This window comes from Canis aureus, chromosome 15 (assembly GCF_053574225.1).
Source record: "Canis aureus isolate CA01 chromosome 15, VMU_Caureus_v.1.0, whole genome shotgun sequence".
In the NCBI taxonomy this organism is placed as follows: domain Eukaryota; kingdom Metazoa; phylum Chordata; class Mammalia; order Carnivora; family Canidae; genus Canis; species Canis aureus.
The window spans coordinates 33,564,654-33,584,890 of record NC_135625.1 but is presented as its reverse complement, the minus strand read 5'-3'; the positions used below and the strand labels follow the sequence as shown (position 1 = coordinate 33,584,890).

Below are 20,237 nucleotides of genomic sequence, written 5' to 3'. Positions count from 1 at the left end.
GTTTGTACACTTTCTCTCTCATTCTCTCTCTTTCATTCTCTAAATAAATAAGTAAATAAAATCTTAAGTCAAGAAAGCACTTGCATATTTCTTTCTTTAAACAGTTGGCAGTACACTTTAACGTGGTATAGTTAAAAGAAAAACTTGCTTAGTCATTAATCTTCACATGATATTAACAGAATCTGTAACTCTCTTGGCCTCAAATTCCTATCTCTGAAACAGGGTAGGATTAGGAAAGTGAAAATTTAATGATTTCCAATTTCCTTTTCAAATCTAAAATCCTATAACTTTACAACTATATGATTTGGAAAGCAACTTAGCAACATTTGGATTCCTCACCATGGTCAAATAAAATAGATTGTTAATAATTGACTAAATAATAGAACCTTATATTTTCCTCTATAATTTCCTCTTGCCAATAATGAACTGAAATTAGAACATCGATGTTATGTTACTCAAGAATATTTTCCCAAGAATTCTTCAGTTCTTGGAAAAAAATATTTATAACAAGCCTGAATTATTAAAGTTCTAAGGCTCTATAAAGTTGTTTTGAAACCTCTCTTCTTGTATACTTATTTATTAATTTCCTATTTTCTTCATTAGCTACTAAAAAGAGTAGAGTATAAAAGTAATCATATTTAGATTTAAACATTTTATTTATTTGACAGAGAAAGAAAGATCACAAGCAGAGGGAACGGCAGACAGAGGGAGAGGGAGCAACAGACAGAGGGGAGGGAGAAGCAGGCTCCCTGCTGAGCAAGGAGCCGAGATGCAGGGCTCAATCCCAGGACCCTGAGATCATGACCTGAGCTGAAGGCAGGTGCTTAATCAACTGAGCCACCCAAGTACCCCTAGAGGGTATTTTTAAGAAGCCCTAAGATCTTACCACTTACTTCTTCACTCATCATCAACATTATAATCACCATCACTGCCACCACCACCATCTATAAAATACTTACCAGTGCCAGAGCATTCTGTTCAGTATCCAATTATTTCTCACAATTTTCTAAGAAGCAATATTATCCTGTCCTGTTTTAGAGATAAAGAAACTGAAGCGTGGGGGAGATTGGGCAATTTGCCCAAGGTCATAGAACTTGGAAATGGTACAGCCTATATCAAAATAAATCAGCTGTTACCAGAGCCTTTGCTCTTACTGACTAGGCTAACACATCCATCAATCTTCAGGATTTAAGGAAAGCAGCCAACAATAGCAAACACAATTGTCAATGGTTGGGGGGTAGGGGGAGCTTCCCCAACTTTTTCAGAGAATACTGCCTACTATCCAACAGCTCATCAAAAGACAGACTTTAAGTTCTGTATTTACACATACGTAAAGAGGATTCACACCTAAGTTACTTTGGATGTTTTAACACAGTCCAGATGGCCTAAAGGTTTTCAGATTTAGAAATCTAATTTAAGTTTAACAGACATACCTTAACCATGTTCATAAACTATCAATTCACTGATTTACAATTATGAATTTACAGTTATGACATAGAGAAGTATCCAGGTTAGCATGACTAGTGCATTCTTTCCCTGTAGACAGATCTATATTAGAAATCAAATTATAACCAGGAAGTGAGGAAGTGATATAGAAGCAGAATTAGTTGAAGTGTTTTCCTCAGATAAGACCTTGGCGTAACTTAACAACAGGCCCTTAGGATACTTGAAGTAGTTGGTCAGGATTAGAAATTGTATATTCTTTCTTTTAAATAATTAGCAGTACAATTTTAATATGGTTAATAAAAAGAAAAAATTTGTGGGCGCCTGGCTGGCTGAGTTAGGAGAGCATGGGACTCTTGAGTTGTAAATTTGAGCCCCACAGAGAGATTGAGCAGAGAGATTATTCAAAAGAAAGAAAAAAAAGAAAAGAAAGGAAAGGAAAGGAAAGGAAAGGAAAGGAAAGGAAAGGAAAGGAAAGAAAAGAAAAGAAAAGAAAGAAAAAAGAAAGAAAGAAAGAAAGAAAGAAAGAAAGAAAGAAAGAAGAAAGAAAGAAAGAAAGAAAGAAAGAAAGAAAGAAAGAAAGAAAGAAAGAAAGAAAGAAAAAGGAAGGATGGAAGGAAGGAAGGAAGGAAGGAAGGAAGGAAGGAAGAAATTTGAATAAATAACGTTTTAAGAAAAAAGAAAAAAAGAAAAATTTTAGTTCCCTGGGAATAATTTTGATGAACACTGCCTAGGACTTGCCTCTTTCTTTTTTCCACTGCTTCTACAGTTGACAAATGGAACTGATGAAGGTGTTCTTTGTTTAGACCTCAGTCAAGTCTTCCTAAAGCCTAGAATTAATGCTCTTTTTTTTTAATATATATATTTTAAAGATTTTATTTATTTAGAAAGAGAGTATGAGCAGGGGGAGGGGCAAAAAGAGAGGGAGAAAGAATCTCAAGGAGACTCTGTGCTGAGGGTGAAAGCCCAACCGTGGGGCTTGATCTCAGGACCTTGAGATCACACCCTGAGCCAAAATCAAGAGTTGGTTGAACTCAGCCACCCAGGCGCCCCCATGCTGTCTTTTAATATCTTTGTTCTGACCAATTTAGGATAGTATTGATTGTGCCTTCAGAGAGTGATCTTATTTCCCTTACTTCTAAATTTTTGGGGAGGAAATGCCTAGTTGTTCCCAAGTGGGAAAGAATTTGAGTTAATAAAAATTTAAGTATTTGTATTGTAGTTTATAACGCTTTTTGTATGCCTACTGCTCTGTCCTTAGAGTTTGAAGATATTTATCAGATTTATTGAGTTGTAACACATCTAGTTTGTACATTTATGAAGGAAAAAATCCTCTGAGGTACCTCATCTTCAATTCTGTAAAAAGTAGGTAATTAAAAAATTCCTGCAGGGCAGGCAAAGGGGCTGAATCTTCATGAGCACAGCTGAGGTTCTGCAACAAAGTGACAACCCTTCTTTCTACAAGGGAGCCCAGAGACCTAGGACCATCCCTTTAACACCACGGCGACTGAGACCACTGATTATACTGGTTAGAAAGATGCCGTTCATGAGGCCTATCACAAGGAAAATCTGTAAAATTTAGGGAAAATTGAGAAGTCAATGAGCTATGGGAAATGAATATGGAAAAAAATGTATTTTTTCTTCAAGGTGTGAGACAGAAATTAGACAAGGATGAAAGCCCACTGTTTTGGGATGTGAATCATAATCTAAAGCTGAAAAGGAAAACAAGAATTTCTCAGATTCAGACTTTCCTCTGAGTTGATAATGGGAAGAATGTCAAAAACAATAAAAAGCATTAAAAAAGCAAGTTTTCCATCGTAGCATAAAGGGTTAATGTTGGTAAAGTGAAAATAACTAGTGGATGGCTTGTTTACTTCATCTGGGTTCAATGACTCAAGTCATTAAGGCTGCAGACTAGGGTCACAACAATCACCTGAGTTGATGGGAGGGTTTCGGATAACATCAGTAATAATCTTCTGAACCTCTGGAGTCAGGCCTGCTCGTTCCATATCAAGTGGACAGCCAGCTTTCACTGCTTGGGTTAAGTGCATTCCAACTGCTGTGAGAGGCATAATCCTGTCCTCAGTTAAACTTATCTAGAGAAACAGGAGCAAAACAACCATGAGGTTTTAAAAGTTTGCACTGTACCGTATGTAAATAAGATGTCCAAAACCTTCAGGTAATAAATGTTCACTGAGAAATAAACAATGCACTGAACCTTCACTTAAAAATTTCATTTTTACTATTTCTTTAAAACTACCCACATTATAGAGCTCCACAGGTTCTACCTTTTATATACACACTATACTGAATAAAACAAAATCATCCAGCTTTAGCTGGATCATCCCTCTCTGGTCACTTTAAAAACCTATTAGTGCCACAGACTAATCATTCTGTGCAAGTCTAATAACTGCCACAGCCTTTTGAAAATAGAGTAAATGACAATCCAATATTCTATATAATTGAACTGACACATGGTACTCTAGTTCTGTGAATTTCCAAGAAGACAAATCCTAAAATGCTTAGTGATATATAAAGTTCCAGATGCATTCTATAAAAGGCTCTTGAGAAAATTTTAACAGGGTGTTTCATATTGGCTCTACTCATAATATAATAACCACAATTTAGCAAAGGCTGTCATCTCTTACCTAGCATTAAACTTAACATGAATTGTTTTAAATTTAGGACAGTGTTCAATATTTATGTAGCTTTTTAAACAAATGTAGCTCCAAACCCATTTAAGATGTGTATTAGACAAAATACTATTTTAAACATTCAGAAAGTTTAAATATTAAGCTCTAAATTATTTAATGATACTCTCTTTTAATATATCTTGGACGTCTGAATTTGGACTATATTTATGTGAATGTTGATACTTCCATACAACAGAGCATTTAAAGCAATATTTTCAGCCTTCAAAGGTAGGTTTTAAGTTACTTTCATTAAATGTCTAGCCTTTTCTACTACATAATATGCACCATGTGTGCATAATATCAGGGTTATTTGATACCAGGCATCAAATTACCTAGAACTAATTGTATTATTGCTCCCAATTAATTAGTCCTTAGGCATGTTTAATTTTGTGGTTAACAGGCACAGTCCCTCTCAGACCCCTGGGAGGAACATATAATTATAACATGATATTACACAATAATATACAACAAAATAATACCAAAGATATCAATGGAAATATATCACTCCACATTTTTAACCATGAATATATAATACATGAAACCATGTATCATGGCTGAGTATTACAATGTACTTTATTCAAAAAATTTGGAGGCTATACCAAATTTTCTTAGTACTATATTCATTTATACCATATATATATATGTGTGTGTGTGTGTGTGTGTGTATATATATATATATATATATATATATATATATATATACAGGGTCATATATATATACATTGTCAAATTACGTGTATATATAAGCATATATTTTTAACACATACATGGAAGTTATTATTTTCATAAGACTGAACTTAAAATTTATATTTATCATGTAATTTGCTTCAAAAATAGTGCAATGGAATTATTTGGTTTCTTCTGTAATGGCTTTTGTACTTTTACTTTTAGAAATTTGACTGTTTAATTAGAACATCTATTAAGTGATGAAGACAAGCTATGGACTATTTTTCTTATTTATACTGGATTTTAACCATAATAAGAAGTATAATATAGCCTCATGAATAGAGGCTATATTCATTCATTCACACAGAGAACAGGAAAAGCAGGCACTGGACCATATAGCCTTTTCCAAATCAATTTAATGACAGAATAAGAATTCAAATTAGCTAAGCCTTGCTGGAAGCCTAATTCTGTCCCTATTCCACTAAGATATACTCTTCATTTTATATATTAAAAAAAACTTCAATAGCCTTAAGGATTGAGGCCAGAACAGTGAAGAAACATTAAGTGTGGCCATTTTTCATAGTAATTAAGATGTTTTTCAAAGACCATCAGGCATGGTTTAAAAAAAACAAAATAATAGTAGAGGATCTAGAGTGAAAAGCAAGCTGGGTCTTGTTGGGGGTTTTTTGGGGGGGATTTTTTTTTTTTTTTTGTAACTTATTTCTAGCTTCTTGGACATCCTTCCAGTGATAGTCTATGCATTTTTGTATACATACACAAAAATATGTCATATATAAACATGCACATATACACATGCATATATACACATACACATTTATGTTTTTCATACTGCTTTCCATCTTCCCTTTCTTTACTTAAACGTATCTTGGAGATTATTTCTTATCAGTACATATGCTAACAGTTTTTAAATTATTAATCCCAATTAAAAAAAATAGAGTCTTATAATACGGCTGCTCTAATATATCCCTATGCTCTATGTTTAATAGTACCTCTGATACAACCTCTACAAAATAGCCATGGCCAAAGTATACTTGTTGTTTTCACTAATTGACAAAGGTAGGCTTGGCAGAAAAAGAAAATGACATTCTAGCTTAAAATTAAATATAATATGAAACAATATAAAACATTGTAAGATTGGAATAAACTTATCCCGTCACAACTTTACTATTTGAAAAGCTAATAAAACACATGTTTAGATAAACTTAAAATCCCCTCTAACTTGAAAGTAAAACATTTACCAAAGACATCTTCTTTTCTTGGAATAAGGAATACGTGATGGCCGCAGACTGTGAAAGGGAACATGTTTCATTTTCCTCCACCACACTGTTCCTTGGTTCTTCCCAAGGTTTTGTACTTGAAAAGAGGTCTGACTACAAAATTTTAAATGTAACACAAATGATCAATAATTATATGAATATAATGATAGAGTATCAGTATGATCATTAGGCATTAGGGAAAAAAACACACAAATAAAACCTCTAAGGAACAGTTAAAAGTTCCCTTTTTTATGAAAAGCTGGAAAAGGTGTGGGTTCTTTTATTTGTTTTTTACATATTGATTTATAAAGGTAAAATAAAGCTAGAGGGAATAAGTTTTTAAATAAAATATCTGTAATGGCAAACATGGTTATAAAACTAGAAATGTCTAGTTTCTCCTTTAGCCAATAAAGAGAGAATACAAAATGAACTACAAAATTGACCACTCCGACTCTAAATTAGTCCCTTAATCCCTGGAAGTGAATACCAAATGCATGAATAAACCAAATTAATACTCAAATTTAGATACCATAGCCACAAATTCTGCTAACATTTTGTAAGTAAATATATCACTATATACATATAGTTTAAAAAAATACATACAAACTGGCTCTAAACTTGAAGGATCATGTAAATTCTTAAATATGGTTACTTAAGAAACATTTAGAAGAGAAAAAATGCAGAAAGGATTGAAAAATGAGATTAATGAAGAAATACTGGAATTTTTTAAAAGCCTGAAATAAAGACCAAGTGAGAGTTATGATAGAATTATATGATGTATAATTTGCATAGATATATGAAAGTTTCCTCCATGAAAACTTTGCCTTTGAAAACATAAGTACCAATACTAAATTAAAAGAATTAAATCCAAAAAAATAAAATAAAAAATAATTTTTTTAAAAAAAGGATTAAATCCAACAGAACTTGGCTTATTCTAACCCACAGCAGTCCATTTCTGCACTAAATAAATGAGTCTACAGATTAGTTCACAGGAGACAACTGCAGTTTGGTGAAGACAGAAGCCAGACAATACCACAAGATGTAAGGTCATTGTTTCTAGGCATCTCTAAATTTTCAAGGAAGAATATTTTTTATTAAATGAAGTGTTTCTGAGAATTTAACACTCAAATCTGGCCCTAAGTTCCCAGGAATGCTTAAAAATCAGACTCCACATTGAGGGGGGCACTTGGTGGGATGAGCACTGGGTGTTATGCTAAATGTTGGCAAATTGAATGCCAATAAAAAAAAATTAAAAAAAAAATCAGACTCCATTAACCAAATTCCTCAGTATGTCAGTATCATCTGATAGCTGAAGGCAACAATGGGACACCTTGATGCCAAGTTCTTAAATATGTGACCACTGTGAATTATTCTGGCAAATCCATGAAGATTTTATTATTTATGGGACAAAATCTTGATATCATCTGTAAACATGAGACTAAAGGGTTTAGGAACATCCAAAACACTAAGCAAAGTAACATGAGAGCAGTAATCTCAAGAAGGAAGGGCTAGAATGTGATTCTAATTAAACAAAATCTAATCAAATCATAATCTATGTAGATAAAAGACGATGTGAACAGAGACTGATCAATTACGGAAACATAAATAGAAAAGGCAGAAGGACAAAAGTAGGCAGTACCTATCCAAGCACTGTTCAGATGAGAAGACGTCTTGGCTAATTAGATTTGAATATTACAGTTTCCCTGGCAAGTAATGTATGACAATGCCTAATCTGCTTTGATGTCAGACTACTTCTGACACTATCAGAATTCCCCTTGTTCTATTCCAGGCTCACTAAGCAACTGTCAGATAACCCGCCTTCCCAAATACCTTCTTCTTCAACAGGAGAGAACACACTGGTTGGGTCAATGAAACTTCCCAATTATATTTCTTACTATAAATGAATGAATTTGCATTCCAATGTAACCACTTATATTTACATATGCACGTATGTATACATAAAACCAAGCTCACAATTTGGTGTATGTGCTTGGCTGAGGTGCAATGGGGCAAAGCTCCATCTGTGGGATTATGATCAACGCCTCTAAATCAGAATCCCGCCCAGGCGGAACCATAGGGCACCACAGGGCACTGCCTCGGAGCCTCAGATGGCCTTGGCTGGCGGCTCCCCTGCCGTCCCCACCTGGCATGCCCCGCCCCTCCCTCCCCCCCCCCGCGGAACCAGAGTCGGGGTAAATAGGCCCTGGTCCTGGGAAATGGGCACGGCCAGAAAGGGGGCCGCCCCCTTGCCCATCACGCAACCCACGTTGGGGAACCTGGTGCTAAACCACTGTAGAGGACCCGCTTCTGGGTCGGGGTTTCCTACGAAGCAGCGCAGCTCCCCCCCTGCGATCTATTGAAAGTCAGCCCTCCACACAAGGGTTTGTAAAACACAAACAAACCAAGCTCACAGAGAAGGGTAATGCAAACCTACTCCCCAAAACACAACTATTCTGTGACAAGACAATTCAGACCTTTAAGATAAGGATGAGGACTGAACCCCTGGCCTAGACCATGGTGAATGCCAAAGTGTGAGTAGCCAGCTATGCTTCTCCAGAAAATATACACTCTGTTTTGATGCATGTTTTTTAAAAACTACAATACATAACTATTCTGAAGCTCTTAAACAGAAAAACAAAAACAAAAACGTGCCATCCAGGCACCCCTTAAGCAAATATCTTAAAAGGTTAATGAAAGTGTGAATAACAAAACTGGGTTAAAAAATATATGTTTGTTAATTTATTTACTTAAGGGACGCCTGGGTGGTTCAGCGGTTGAGTGTCTGCCTTTGGCCCAGGGCGTGATCCTGGAGACCTGGGATGGAGTCCCACATCGGGCGCCCTGCATGGAGCCTGCTTCTCCTTCTGCCTGTGTCTCTGCCTCTCTCTGTGTGTGTCTGTCATGAATAAATAAATAAAATCTTTTTAAAAAAATTTTTTTACTTAATATATTTTTTCAATATACAAGAGTCCAGGCATAATTCCTAACCAGAGAAATTAGCAGTCATTTTCTGCATCCAGAAAGTTCAAAAAGGTTTCGAACCTCTCCTTTGGGGCATTTATCTTTTGCCCTATTTCAGTTTCTTCTTCCGAAGAGAAGTTGGGAGGAAAATTTCTTTCATTATTAAGTAATGCCATTAGTTCATGAAAGAAGATCCTACTGTGAAGCATCCAAAGAGAGAAAACGTATTCAAATACTGCTGATAACTATGATATTCTTTATCAAACCACTAAAAAATTATAATCTCCCTTTCAAAATTTCCAATGTGAAATATGCAGTTTTTACATAATATCTAAGAATAAGAAAAAGAAATGTAAAGTTGCCAAAGATATTCTATCACAAGAGGGAAATATAACATACAATAAAACAGAATGATTCTTAAACTGGGATCCAAATGTGCCTGATCAAAGCTTATAGGAAATTCTTAGAAGTAAAAACAACCCTTTAATACTGCCTTCCATATTTTTAACTCTTCCAACTTTTTATACTCACTCCATATCTTTTATCTTTTTTTTTTTTCAGATTTACTTATTCATTTATTTGAGAGAGAGAGAGCATGAGTGTAAGCAGGGGGAAGGGCAGAGGGGGAGAGAAGGTGGGGGAGAGAGAGAATCCCATGCAGACTCTGTGCTGAGTGCAGAGCCCACACAGCTCAATCTCAGGACCCGATGACCTGGGCCAAAATTAAAAGTCAGATGCTTAACCAACTGAGCCATCTAGGTGCCCCTATCTTTTGTCTTTCTAATTAATCTACTGTTTCCTTAATTTGGGGAAGTAAAGTATCCTTCCGTTGTGTAGGTGAGGAAATGGAAACTCGAGGAACACATACATTCAGAGTCAGGCTCCCTGCTCAGTGGGGAGTCAGCATGTCCCTCTCCCTCTGCCCCTCCTCTCCACCCGATTGTGCTCTCTCTTAAATAAAATAAATAAGGGGATCCCTGGGTGGCGCAGCGGTTTGGCGCCTGCCTTTGGCGCAGGGCGCGATCCTGGAGACCCGGGATCGAATCCCACGTCAGGCTCCCGGTGCATGGAGCCTGCTTCTCCCTCTGCCTGTGTACACTCTGCCTCTCTCTCTCTGTGACTATCATAAATAAATTATAAAAAAATAAATAAATAAAATAAAATAAAATAAATAAAATCTTAAAAAAAAAAAAAAAAGAAGACATTCAGCTTCCCCAGGGAGACTATGATGGAATTAAATTCCTGATTCCCTGATTCGGAGTCCAGTAGACTTTCTACTACCTCACAATGCCTCACCTTCTATGTTGGGGTAAAAATGGAGTCTACAGATGCAGTTTAAAGAAAGAAACTCAAAGTATCCTTGTGGAAATGACCAATTATGGTGGAGCAAGAATAATAAAAGGATAGGAAGAAAATGCTATCAAGACTAACGAGAAGAATACGTATTCTACTTAATATCAAAAGACAGCATGACTGGAAGGAAAGAGTAATTAGGGAACAAAATGAATAATATAAAAAAGAAAGTGGCTGGGCTCGGTGCCAACTGATAGCAAGGATAACTTTGCAGCTTTAATTTCTACCTCCATTTGAAAGTAAAATAATTTATCAGCCTAAAACACTACTTTTTCAAATTTAAAAATAAAACCATTCAACAGAATAGAAAGATATGAGCAGCCTAGACAACTACTTAAGCATCATCTTAAAAATTAGATAACTAACATTCTGTTAGTTATTTTTGTAATAATTTTGTTATTTTTGTAAGTAATTTACTATAGGAACAATCTGAATCGATTTTCTAAGTGTCCAGTGTGGAAATGAAAATACAACTGACCCTTGAAACAATATGGTTTGAACTAGCCAGGTCCACTTATAAGCGAATTTTTTTTCAAAAAATAGAGCACAATGCTATAAATGTATTTTCTCTTCCTTATGATTTTTGTTTTGTTTCAAGTTTTTATTTAAATTCTAGTTAGTTAACATATAGGTTTCAGTAGAATTTAATGGGCAGCTTGGGTGGCTTAGCAGTTTAGCGCCGCCTTGGGCCCAGGGCATGATCCTGGAGACCTGGGATCGAGTCCCGTGTCAGGCTCCCTGCAAGGGATCTGCTTCTCCCTCTGCCTGTGTCTCTGCCTCTGTGTGTGTGTGTGTGTGTGTGTGTGTGTGTGTGTGTCTCATGAATAAATAAATAAAATCTTTAAAAAAAAGGTAGAATTTAGTGATTCATCACTTATATATAACAAACACCCAGTGCTCATCACAAGTGCCTTTCTTAATATCCATCACCCATTTAGCCCATCCCCCACCAACCTCTCCTTCAGCAACCCCTATGATTTTCTTTTTTTGTTGTTTTTAAGATTTATTTATTTATTTGAGAGACAGAGTGCACACAAGCCAGGGAGAGGGGCAGAGGGAAAGGGACAGAGATTCTCATGCAGATTCCAGGGTGAGCATGGAACCCAACTCAGAGCTTAATCTCATGACCCTGAGATCAGGACCTGAACTGAAATCAAGAGTCAGATGCTCAACTGACTGAGCCACCCAGATGCCCCTCCTCTTATGATTTTCTTAATAACATGTTCTTTTCTCTAGCTTACTTTATTTTAAGAATACAGTATATAGGGGCACCTGGGTGGCTCAGTCAGTTAAGCATCTGCCTTCAGCTCAGGTCATGATCTCAGGGTCCTGGAATCAATCCCCACATTGGGCTCCTGGCTTGGGTAGCCTGCTTCTGCCTCTCACTTTGCCTTTACCCCCAACACCACTCATGCTCTCTCTCTCTCACATAAAATCTTTAAAAAAAAAGAATACAGTAAACAAAACATATGTAACATACAAAATAAGTGTTAATCAACTATATGTGTTCTCAGTAAGGCTTCCAGTCAACAGGAAGATATTAGTAGTTCTGGAGGATTCAAAAGTTATACGTGCATTTTTGGCTGCATAGGGGTCAGCACCTCTAACCTCCCACACTGTTCAAGGGTCAACTATAAAGGGAGAAAATGCTGCTTTTGAAACATGTTTTTGAAATCATCGAAAAATGTTTATGTTCTCACAGTTCCTGCAAACCACAGTATTTTACCTGAACATTATTTATCTGACAGAAATGTTTGATGACTTCCAACAGAGGGGTCAGCATAGTAGCTTTGCCTTCAGACACACCATTGATCCTTTTCATATTTTCAAATGTAGTAGGTCTGTCATTTAAAAAAATTAAAAAGTCAAGAAACTACTAAAATATTATCACTCCAGCAACATGGCTGATGTTTAGCTTCAAAATCATATTCAATAAACATGTATTTTTTCCAACAACCAAAAACAACGTGTAATACATATAATCATGTTCTATGATGTCTCTCCTTGCTTTCCACCATTTAAAGATTTGCTATTTTAGCAACTTATGAATAAAAAAACACCTCCATTATCACCACAAGACACCGTACTAAAAGGTGAACAGGCCATTACCATGAAGAAACAGGCTAATGTTCTAGTCTATAACTGATCTCATCACTATTATTATTTTTATAAATATAAAAGGAAAAACTGTAAGGCTCTGAGGACAACCAACAAGCTAAGAAACTGAAAAGAAAATCTCATTCATTATTTACAAAGTACTTGCCTGTAACAATAAACATGCTAACTACCTTAGGCTTTTAACTCAATATTTCTTACAATATCAGTAACTAAAAGACTGTATGATGTCTATTTTCTAAAAATCTGCCAACCTAATTGTTAGTCCTTTTCTTTTAAATATCTTCACTAAATATTAAAGTGTGGATTTTGAATATTTATTTTTATTTATTTTTTTAAATTTATTTTTCATTGGTGTTCAATTTACCAACATACAGAATAACCCCCAGTGCCCGTCACCCATTCACTCCCACTCCCCACTCTCCTCCCCTTCTACCACCCCTAGTTCATTTCCCAAAGTTAGCAGTCTTTACGTTCTGTCTCCCTTTCTGATATTTCCCACACATTTCTTCTCCCTTCCCTTATATTCCCTTTCACTATTATTTATATTCCCCAAATGAATGAGAACATATAATGTTTGTCCTTCTCTGATTGACTTACTTCACTCAGCGAATATTTATTTTTAATAAAATAATTATTTTAAAATAAAAGCACTATATTATTAAAATTTCACACTGAAGTAACATCTTTTAGATGAAATTTAATGTCAAAAATAATTTTTTAAAAGAGTATAAAAGATGAATACAATTATCAAACAAATGTTCTTTGGAAATAATTTCTTCTAAATATTTATTGACCACCTCATATTTATTAGGCATTGTGCTAAGTGCTTTGGAAGACATAAAATGATGAGGAAAATAGTATATTTATTCAGAGCTTAAAATCTGGAAGATTAAAAAATATAAATAAATAAATAAATAAATAAATAAATAAATAAATAAATAAATAAATAAAATTTTAAAAAAATAAAATCTGGAAGATATAACATTAGGTATATTACCAATAATAACAAAAAAAAATAAGTAAAGCATTATGTGAGAAGTGTGCAAAAAGCATCTTCTAAATTTACATTTTAAAGTCCTTTATGAATTCTAGAGAGAGGAATTACTTTGCTACTAAGAGCATGAAAGACTTCATGGAGAAGATAATTAATAAAGCCAGATCTTGAAGGATTTCATAGCAGGAGTTTTGGGGAATCAAGGAAACTGCAAGGCTAAAGTGACACTGTAAATAAATTCATGGAAGTTGAACAGGGTCTTCTTCACAAATGATCAACAGCAAGTAGTCAGATAAACCATTCAAAATTCTGCAACATGGATAGAAAGGCATGTGTAAATCCATAAATGAAGGGCCCTGAATTATAAGCAAAAGAAGTTAAGACAGTAGGGAACTAGTTAAGCAGAAGTATGATATGAGAAAGAGATTTGGTCTTATGCATCAGATGAAAAAATGACGGAGAGATAAGGAAAGAGTAACTAGTTAAGAGGTTTTTTCAATAGTCCAGCGGCAATTAATTGTCTGAACAGGGTGTCACAAAAAAGAGAGAGGACAGCATACATAGACACGTAAGGAACACTGAAATGAAAAAAGTCTCAAAACTATTTAAGAGTAAGACAGGGATCCATGTCAGAGAAGTGCAAATAACACCAGAGGTTTGTTTAAACGTGTCATTAGCCCCGGTAGCTCAGCAGTTTAGCGCCGCCTGCAGCCCGGGGCGTGATCCTGGAGACCCTGGATCGAGTCCCATGTCAGGCTCCCTGCATGGAACCTGCTTCTCTCTCTGCCTGTGTCTCTGCTCTCTCTCTCTTGCTGTGTCTCTCATGAATAAATAAATAAAATCTTTAAAATAAATAAATAAATAAAATAAACGTGTCATTAAGAACATGAAGGTATGAATTGACAAAAATAAGAAAACAAGAAAGAAGAGTTTTGGTAGAAATTAAGAAAGAAGAGTTTTGGTAGTTGCACAAAATGCACGCATGGAGGGTTTGTGGATAATGAGTTAGATTTTATATATTCTGACTTTGATGGCTGAACACAGTTGGTTTTCATTCACATAGAAATGGCAGACTACAGCTCGGTGAAGAGATGGTAGACAGTAGCATGGGAAGCTGGAGAATTACCTCAAGGATAGGACAGCTGGAACCTAAGTCATACTATCACTGAACAATCTATGTTACAAGTCTATTCTGTTAGGAGAAAATAAGTTAGAACAGATGTCTGCACAGCTTACCTCATTTTGGCCATTTCCAATAGTATCTTATTTGTTGCTAGAATGGCTGGAGGAACATCCATTTTACCGGCATGTTTCTGCCTGGCTTCCACCAATATGCCATACAACACAGTCTGAACAAAGAACAGAAAAACAACTCAACATTTGTTGTTGCTGTTTTTTTTTTTAAATGTACTTAGAAAAATCCAGTCCTTTATTTTTAGATCTTCAGCTATTACATTTTCCCTTAGGATGAAAAATTAACTATATCTCAGACTCACAGCTAAAGAACAATTTTTTTAAATACTGGCAACGAAACTTTAAGCATGCATATGTAATCACAATTATCCTTTCAAACACTGACTTTTCACAGAAGTTGTACCTGAGTCTCCTGCTCTTCAGCTGAAATAACAGGTTCTGAAGACTTGTAAGATTTTCCTGGTGAGTGTACTATGATGCTAAAATATTTAAAAGAAAATAAATAAAAAGGCTTTTCTTTCTCCAAGTTCAGTTTTTATTTCACCCCCCAAATGAAAAGTACTGTTCCATGTCAATATCAACATTCATTCTTCATAATACCAGTGAAATAACTGTGATTTATACAACAGCCAAAATTTTAAACAATTTCAATCAAATGCATTCATTATAATGGTAAAATTAAAACTATAATTTGAATTCATCAAAATTTAGTATACTTAAAAACAGCATTTGCCCCATCTTCATCCTCAACCAAATTCTTTAAAATACATCTTTATACCGAAGATAACTTTTTTTTTTGACCAAGAGAGATACAATCTATGATTCTTCACTGTGACATCACTAATTTTTGGTTGGTGAGGAACACTAAAATAGGATTAATAAAACTGTTCATAATTTTCTTCAAGATCAAACAAAACTAAGCCAAAGGGAATAATTTCTCTTTTGACGTCACAAAAGAAAAATAAAAACCATGCAATTAGCAAACAACATGGAAGGTGCTAGGCAGCAAACTAGACAGAAAACCAATTTTTTTTTTTAAAGATTTTATTTATTTGACAGAGAGAGAGAGAGAACAAGCAGGGGGAGTGACAGATGCAGAGGGAAAAGCAGATACGGGGCTTCTCCCATAACTGAGCAGGGAGCCCGATATGAGGCTCAATTTCAGGACCCTGGGAGCATGACCAGAGCTGAAGGCAGATGCTTAACCGACTGAGTTACCCAGGAGCCCCTAGAAAACCAATTTCTACAATAAGTATTTCTCATTGATTAATTATAGAGAGGAAAAGATATAAAAATAAAATTGTATGTAATAGCCTATATAAAAGATGCCAAATTTAAATAAATCCCTCCTTTGGTAAGGAAAAGGGGGAACATGTTTGATACTTAAGAAATGTTTATAAATTTCTGTTGCAAGAATTCAAAATCTACAGTATAAAGTAAGATTTTCACAATTATCAAATCCTATCACTAAAATAAGTAGACTAAACCTGAGAAAAGGTAACTCCAGTTCAAAAAATTAGTAATATCAGGTTACTCAAGATAATCATAAATTTGTTTTAAATAATATATTAACCTTTATCACAGTATTTATAAAAGCCTCTATAATAATGTACTGTTTACAAAATGGTACTTTAAATTATTTCAAAAATAAATTTTATCATCACATATACTGGCAAAATATGGGTAATATAGCTCCAAAGCAGAAATATATATAGAAAGCATTTAATAATAAGTGTTTTGCCTATGAATGCTATTATAAGTGTACAGAAAAAAAGTTCAAAATAACTATAATGAATATCATCAAAAAGTGGAGACATTGGGGGCACCTGGGTGGTGTAGTCAATTAAGCATCCAACACTTGATTTCGGCTCAGATCATGTTCTTAGGGTCGTGAGACTGAGCCCTGCATCAGGCTCCACACTGAGCACAGTCTGCTGGAGTTTCTCTCTCCCTCTCCCTCTGCTCCTCCCTGCCTTGTGCTCTCTTTTGGGGGGGGGGGGGAGTGGAGATGTTCTATTCATGAAACAAGATTGCTATGTTAAAGAAAGAAGAAAAAGAACAAGAAATAATTATTTGAAATGAATGTTTCAATAACTAAAAATAAAATCTTACTAGATGGAAGGGAATATAAAGTCAAGGCACTCTCCAAGAAAGTTAAGCAAACAAAAGGAGATTGAAAACAAGAGAAAAGAAAAATGAGTAATAAGAACACTAAAACCCAAGCCAAAAAAACAAAAAAGACAATTACTAACATCAGGGAAAATTAAGATAGTGGTGGCCATAGCCACACAGTTTGGCTTAGTGGTATATATTTGTTTAAGTATAATAATGTAGGGATCTCTGGGTGGCGCAGCGGTTTGGCGCCTGCCTTTGGCCCAGGGCGCGATCCTGGAGACCCGGGATCGAATCCCACGTCGGGCTCCCGGTGCATGGAGCCTGCTTCTCCCTCTGCCTGTGTCTCTGCCTCATTCTCTCTCTCTCTCTGTGACTATCACAAATAAATAAAAATTAAAAAAAAAAAAAAAGTATAATAATGTAGAAAAAAAAAAGTATAATAATGTAGAAACAAATCGTTAATATGACCAAAACATGAAATATAATGTTTTGGACAAAGGGGGGAATTGAAGGAAGGGAAATGGGGGAAAGGCATATGGGAGATAAGCCCTAATCTACCATTATAAATTTTGTTCATGGAACAAAAAAACTTCTAAAACTGATAGGTCCAAAAATAGTAATCTAAGCATGTCACTTAGAAATATGGAGGCAGGGCCACCTGGATTGGATGGCTTAGTTGGTTAAGCACCTGATTCTTGATTTCGGTTCAGGTCACCATCTCAGGGTTGTGAGACTGAGACCCCACAAGAGGCTCTGTGCTTAGTGGAGAGTCTGACAACTGAGCTTCTCTCCCCCTCTCCCTGTGCCCCTCCCCCTGCCAAAAACAAAAAACAAAAAACAAAACAAAACAAAAAAAAACAGAGGCAAATATCAGAGAGCCCAGCTGGAAGATTTGAGGATGACTGCTTCTACAGAACAGAGCAACATTTGGGAAGGTATGAACTCACATGCTTTGTTATATGCCATTAAGTACCAACTGAGTTTTAAAACCAATACATGAACTATTTTAATAAAAATTCAAATGAACTTTAAAATAATAGTTATTGACGTGTAAGCATCTTTCTCCCTTCTATACACTAAGCCCACATCTTAAAAATAATTTCTGGGCCACACCACAGGTATGAATCCAGTATGTCTATCATTCAACTTCTCATCCCCTAAATATCCAACCTTTCAAACCTGTGTTCCTCTTATGTTGCCAGTGAAGGGAATGGCAACACTCTAACCTGCAATCGGACAGGAACCTAAGTGTCATGTTCAAGTTCCCCACTTTCCTTAGTCCGCCTATCTTTTTAATCACTGAGTCCTAACAATTCTACCTCCTAAATATCTTACAGTTCTGTTTCTGTCCATGTCCACTGCCACTACCTTCATCTAAGTTCCCATCTTCTCTTGCAAATGCTACTGCAATAGGCCTCTTTATTTGTGTCTCTGCACTCTGATCCTCCGGCCTCCCATTCCCTCCAAGCCAGTCATCCATCAAGGGTCAGCACACTGCATGGGACAAATCCTTCTGTTCTGGTAAGGCTTCTAAGTTAAAGATGGTTTCTTACACTTTTAAACAGTTCAAAAAAATTTAAAAGAACATTTTGTGACATGTGAAAATTACATGAAATTCAAATTTCAGTGTCCATAAATAAAGTATTATTGGAACACAGCCACATTTATTTCTTCACCTATCAACGATAGCTGCTTTAGGGTTACAAGAGCAAAGTTGAGTAGTTAGCGACCACATAGCCCTCAAAGTCTAAATTATTTACCATCTGATCATTTATAGAAATGTCAACCTCTGTTCTCAATCATAAGTTTAATGACACTGTCCTACTAAAAATCCTTCCTTAGCTCCTCCACTTAACTGCTTTTATGATCAAGCTGAGTGCTGGACAGGAACTGGATATTCTGGACCCTATTTAATTCTCCAGTCTTAAATTTTCACTACTACCAGGTAACTGCTAGCATACCATTGAGTTCCTCAATCATACCACACCTTCTCTTGCTTTCAGGTTTTAATATGTGGGCTATTCCTCTGGTCAGAAAACTTCCCTTCCTTGTCACTTCATTTCTATTTAAGCCTCAAGGGTCACTTCCAAAGTGTGTTTCCAAAGTGCTACAACCCTGGATTGTAATTTTATGTTCCCTGACCTGTATATCCCACTAGAATATAAGCCCTGGGAGGGCCAGTGACTAGGTCTCTATTTTCCCCCACCGAATCCCAATGCCTAGAGTAATACCTGGCACAAAGATGGTTAGCAAAAATGCAATAAATGTTGATTTATTTATTTTTAAAGGTTTTATTTATTTTTTCATGAAAGACACAGAGAGAGAGAGGCAGAGACATAGGTAGAGGGAGAAACAGAGAGGGGATCCTGATGTGGGACTCAATCCCAGGACCCCAGGATCATACCCTGAGCCAAAGGCAGACACTCAACCACTGAGCCACTCAGGCGTCCCACAATAAATGTTTATTTATCTATTTATTTTTTTAATTTATGATAGTCATACAGAAAGAGAGAGAGAGGCAGTGACACAGGAAGAGGGAGAAGCAGGGTCCATGCACCGGGAGCCCGAAGTGGGATTCGATCCCGGGTCTCCAGGATCGCGCCCTGGGCCAAAGAGAGGCGCCAAACCGCTGCACCACCCAGGGATCCCCACAATAAATGTTTAAATGAAGAAATGCTTCAGCACACTGAAGCATACTCCCAAATCCTTTTGTTTACATAAAACATTGTAATTAATTACTCCATAAATAAACAAAAAGGAATTATTTTCAGTGAGAGACTGGTATTATGGTAAATGTTTCTATCAGATCGAAAGTAGTATTATCTAAGTGAGTAGTCCACTAGATTGTAACAGGATCAGAGAACATTAATTTATTTTCATCTGATATGTATGCAAACATATTCCATTCAATAGTCTGTGTATAGGTCCTGACAAGTTTTTCAAATTCTCCACCTTCAGACTTTCTGTAATTCTGTACATTCTCCACAATTTCGTTACATCAGCAAGTCAAATATGAAGCTCCAAAGTACAATAGGTACATTTGTTATTTCTACCAACTCTATTTCATGTTGCCATAAAATATATTTTATTTTTTTAAAGATTTTATTTTAAAAATTAAAAAAATAAAAATAAAGATTTTATTTATTTATTCATGAGAGAGACGGGGGGGGGGGGGCACAGACACAGGCAGAGGGAGAAGCAGGCTCCATTCCATGCAGGGAGCCTGATGTGGGACTCAATCCCGGGTCTCCAGGACCACACCCTGGGCTAAAGGCAGCGCTAAACTGCTAAGCCACCTGGGTTGCCCTATAAAATATATTTTAAAAGGCCGGGGAATATATATATATGAGTGTTTAGATACTAGAGACTGACAAAGATTTGCAAGTCAGCTCTCCCATTAGCTCTCTGTAACTGACCAAGTTA

General features: G+C 35.9%; 1 protein-coding gene across 5 annotated transcripts in view; it reads right to left on the bottom strand.

Moving 5' to 3' along the window:
• Window positions 1–20,237, bottom strand: part of WRN (WRN RecQ like helicase) — a 140,802-nt gene that overhangs the window by 13,370 nt on the left and 107,195 nt on the right. For all 5 annotated transcript variants that reach the window (XM_077849073.1, XM_077849072.1, XM_077849074.1 and 2 more), the window contains 5 exons: window positions 15,103–15,178; window positions 14,742–14,854; window positions 12,120–12,234; window positions 6,062–6,193; window positions 3,377–3,539 (listed from right to left, as the gene is read on the bottom strand). In XM_077849073.1, the coding sequence (XP_077705199.1) occupies window positions 3,377–3,539; window positions 6,062–6,193; window positions 12,120–12,234; window positions 14,742–14,854; window positions 15,103–15,178 (599 nt within the window). The remainder of the gene's footprint in view (window positions 1–3,376; window positions 3,540–6,061; window positions 6,194–12,119; window positions 12,235–14,741; window positions 14,855–15,102; window positions 15,179–20,237) is intronic.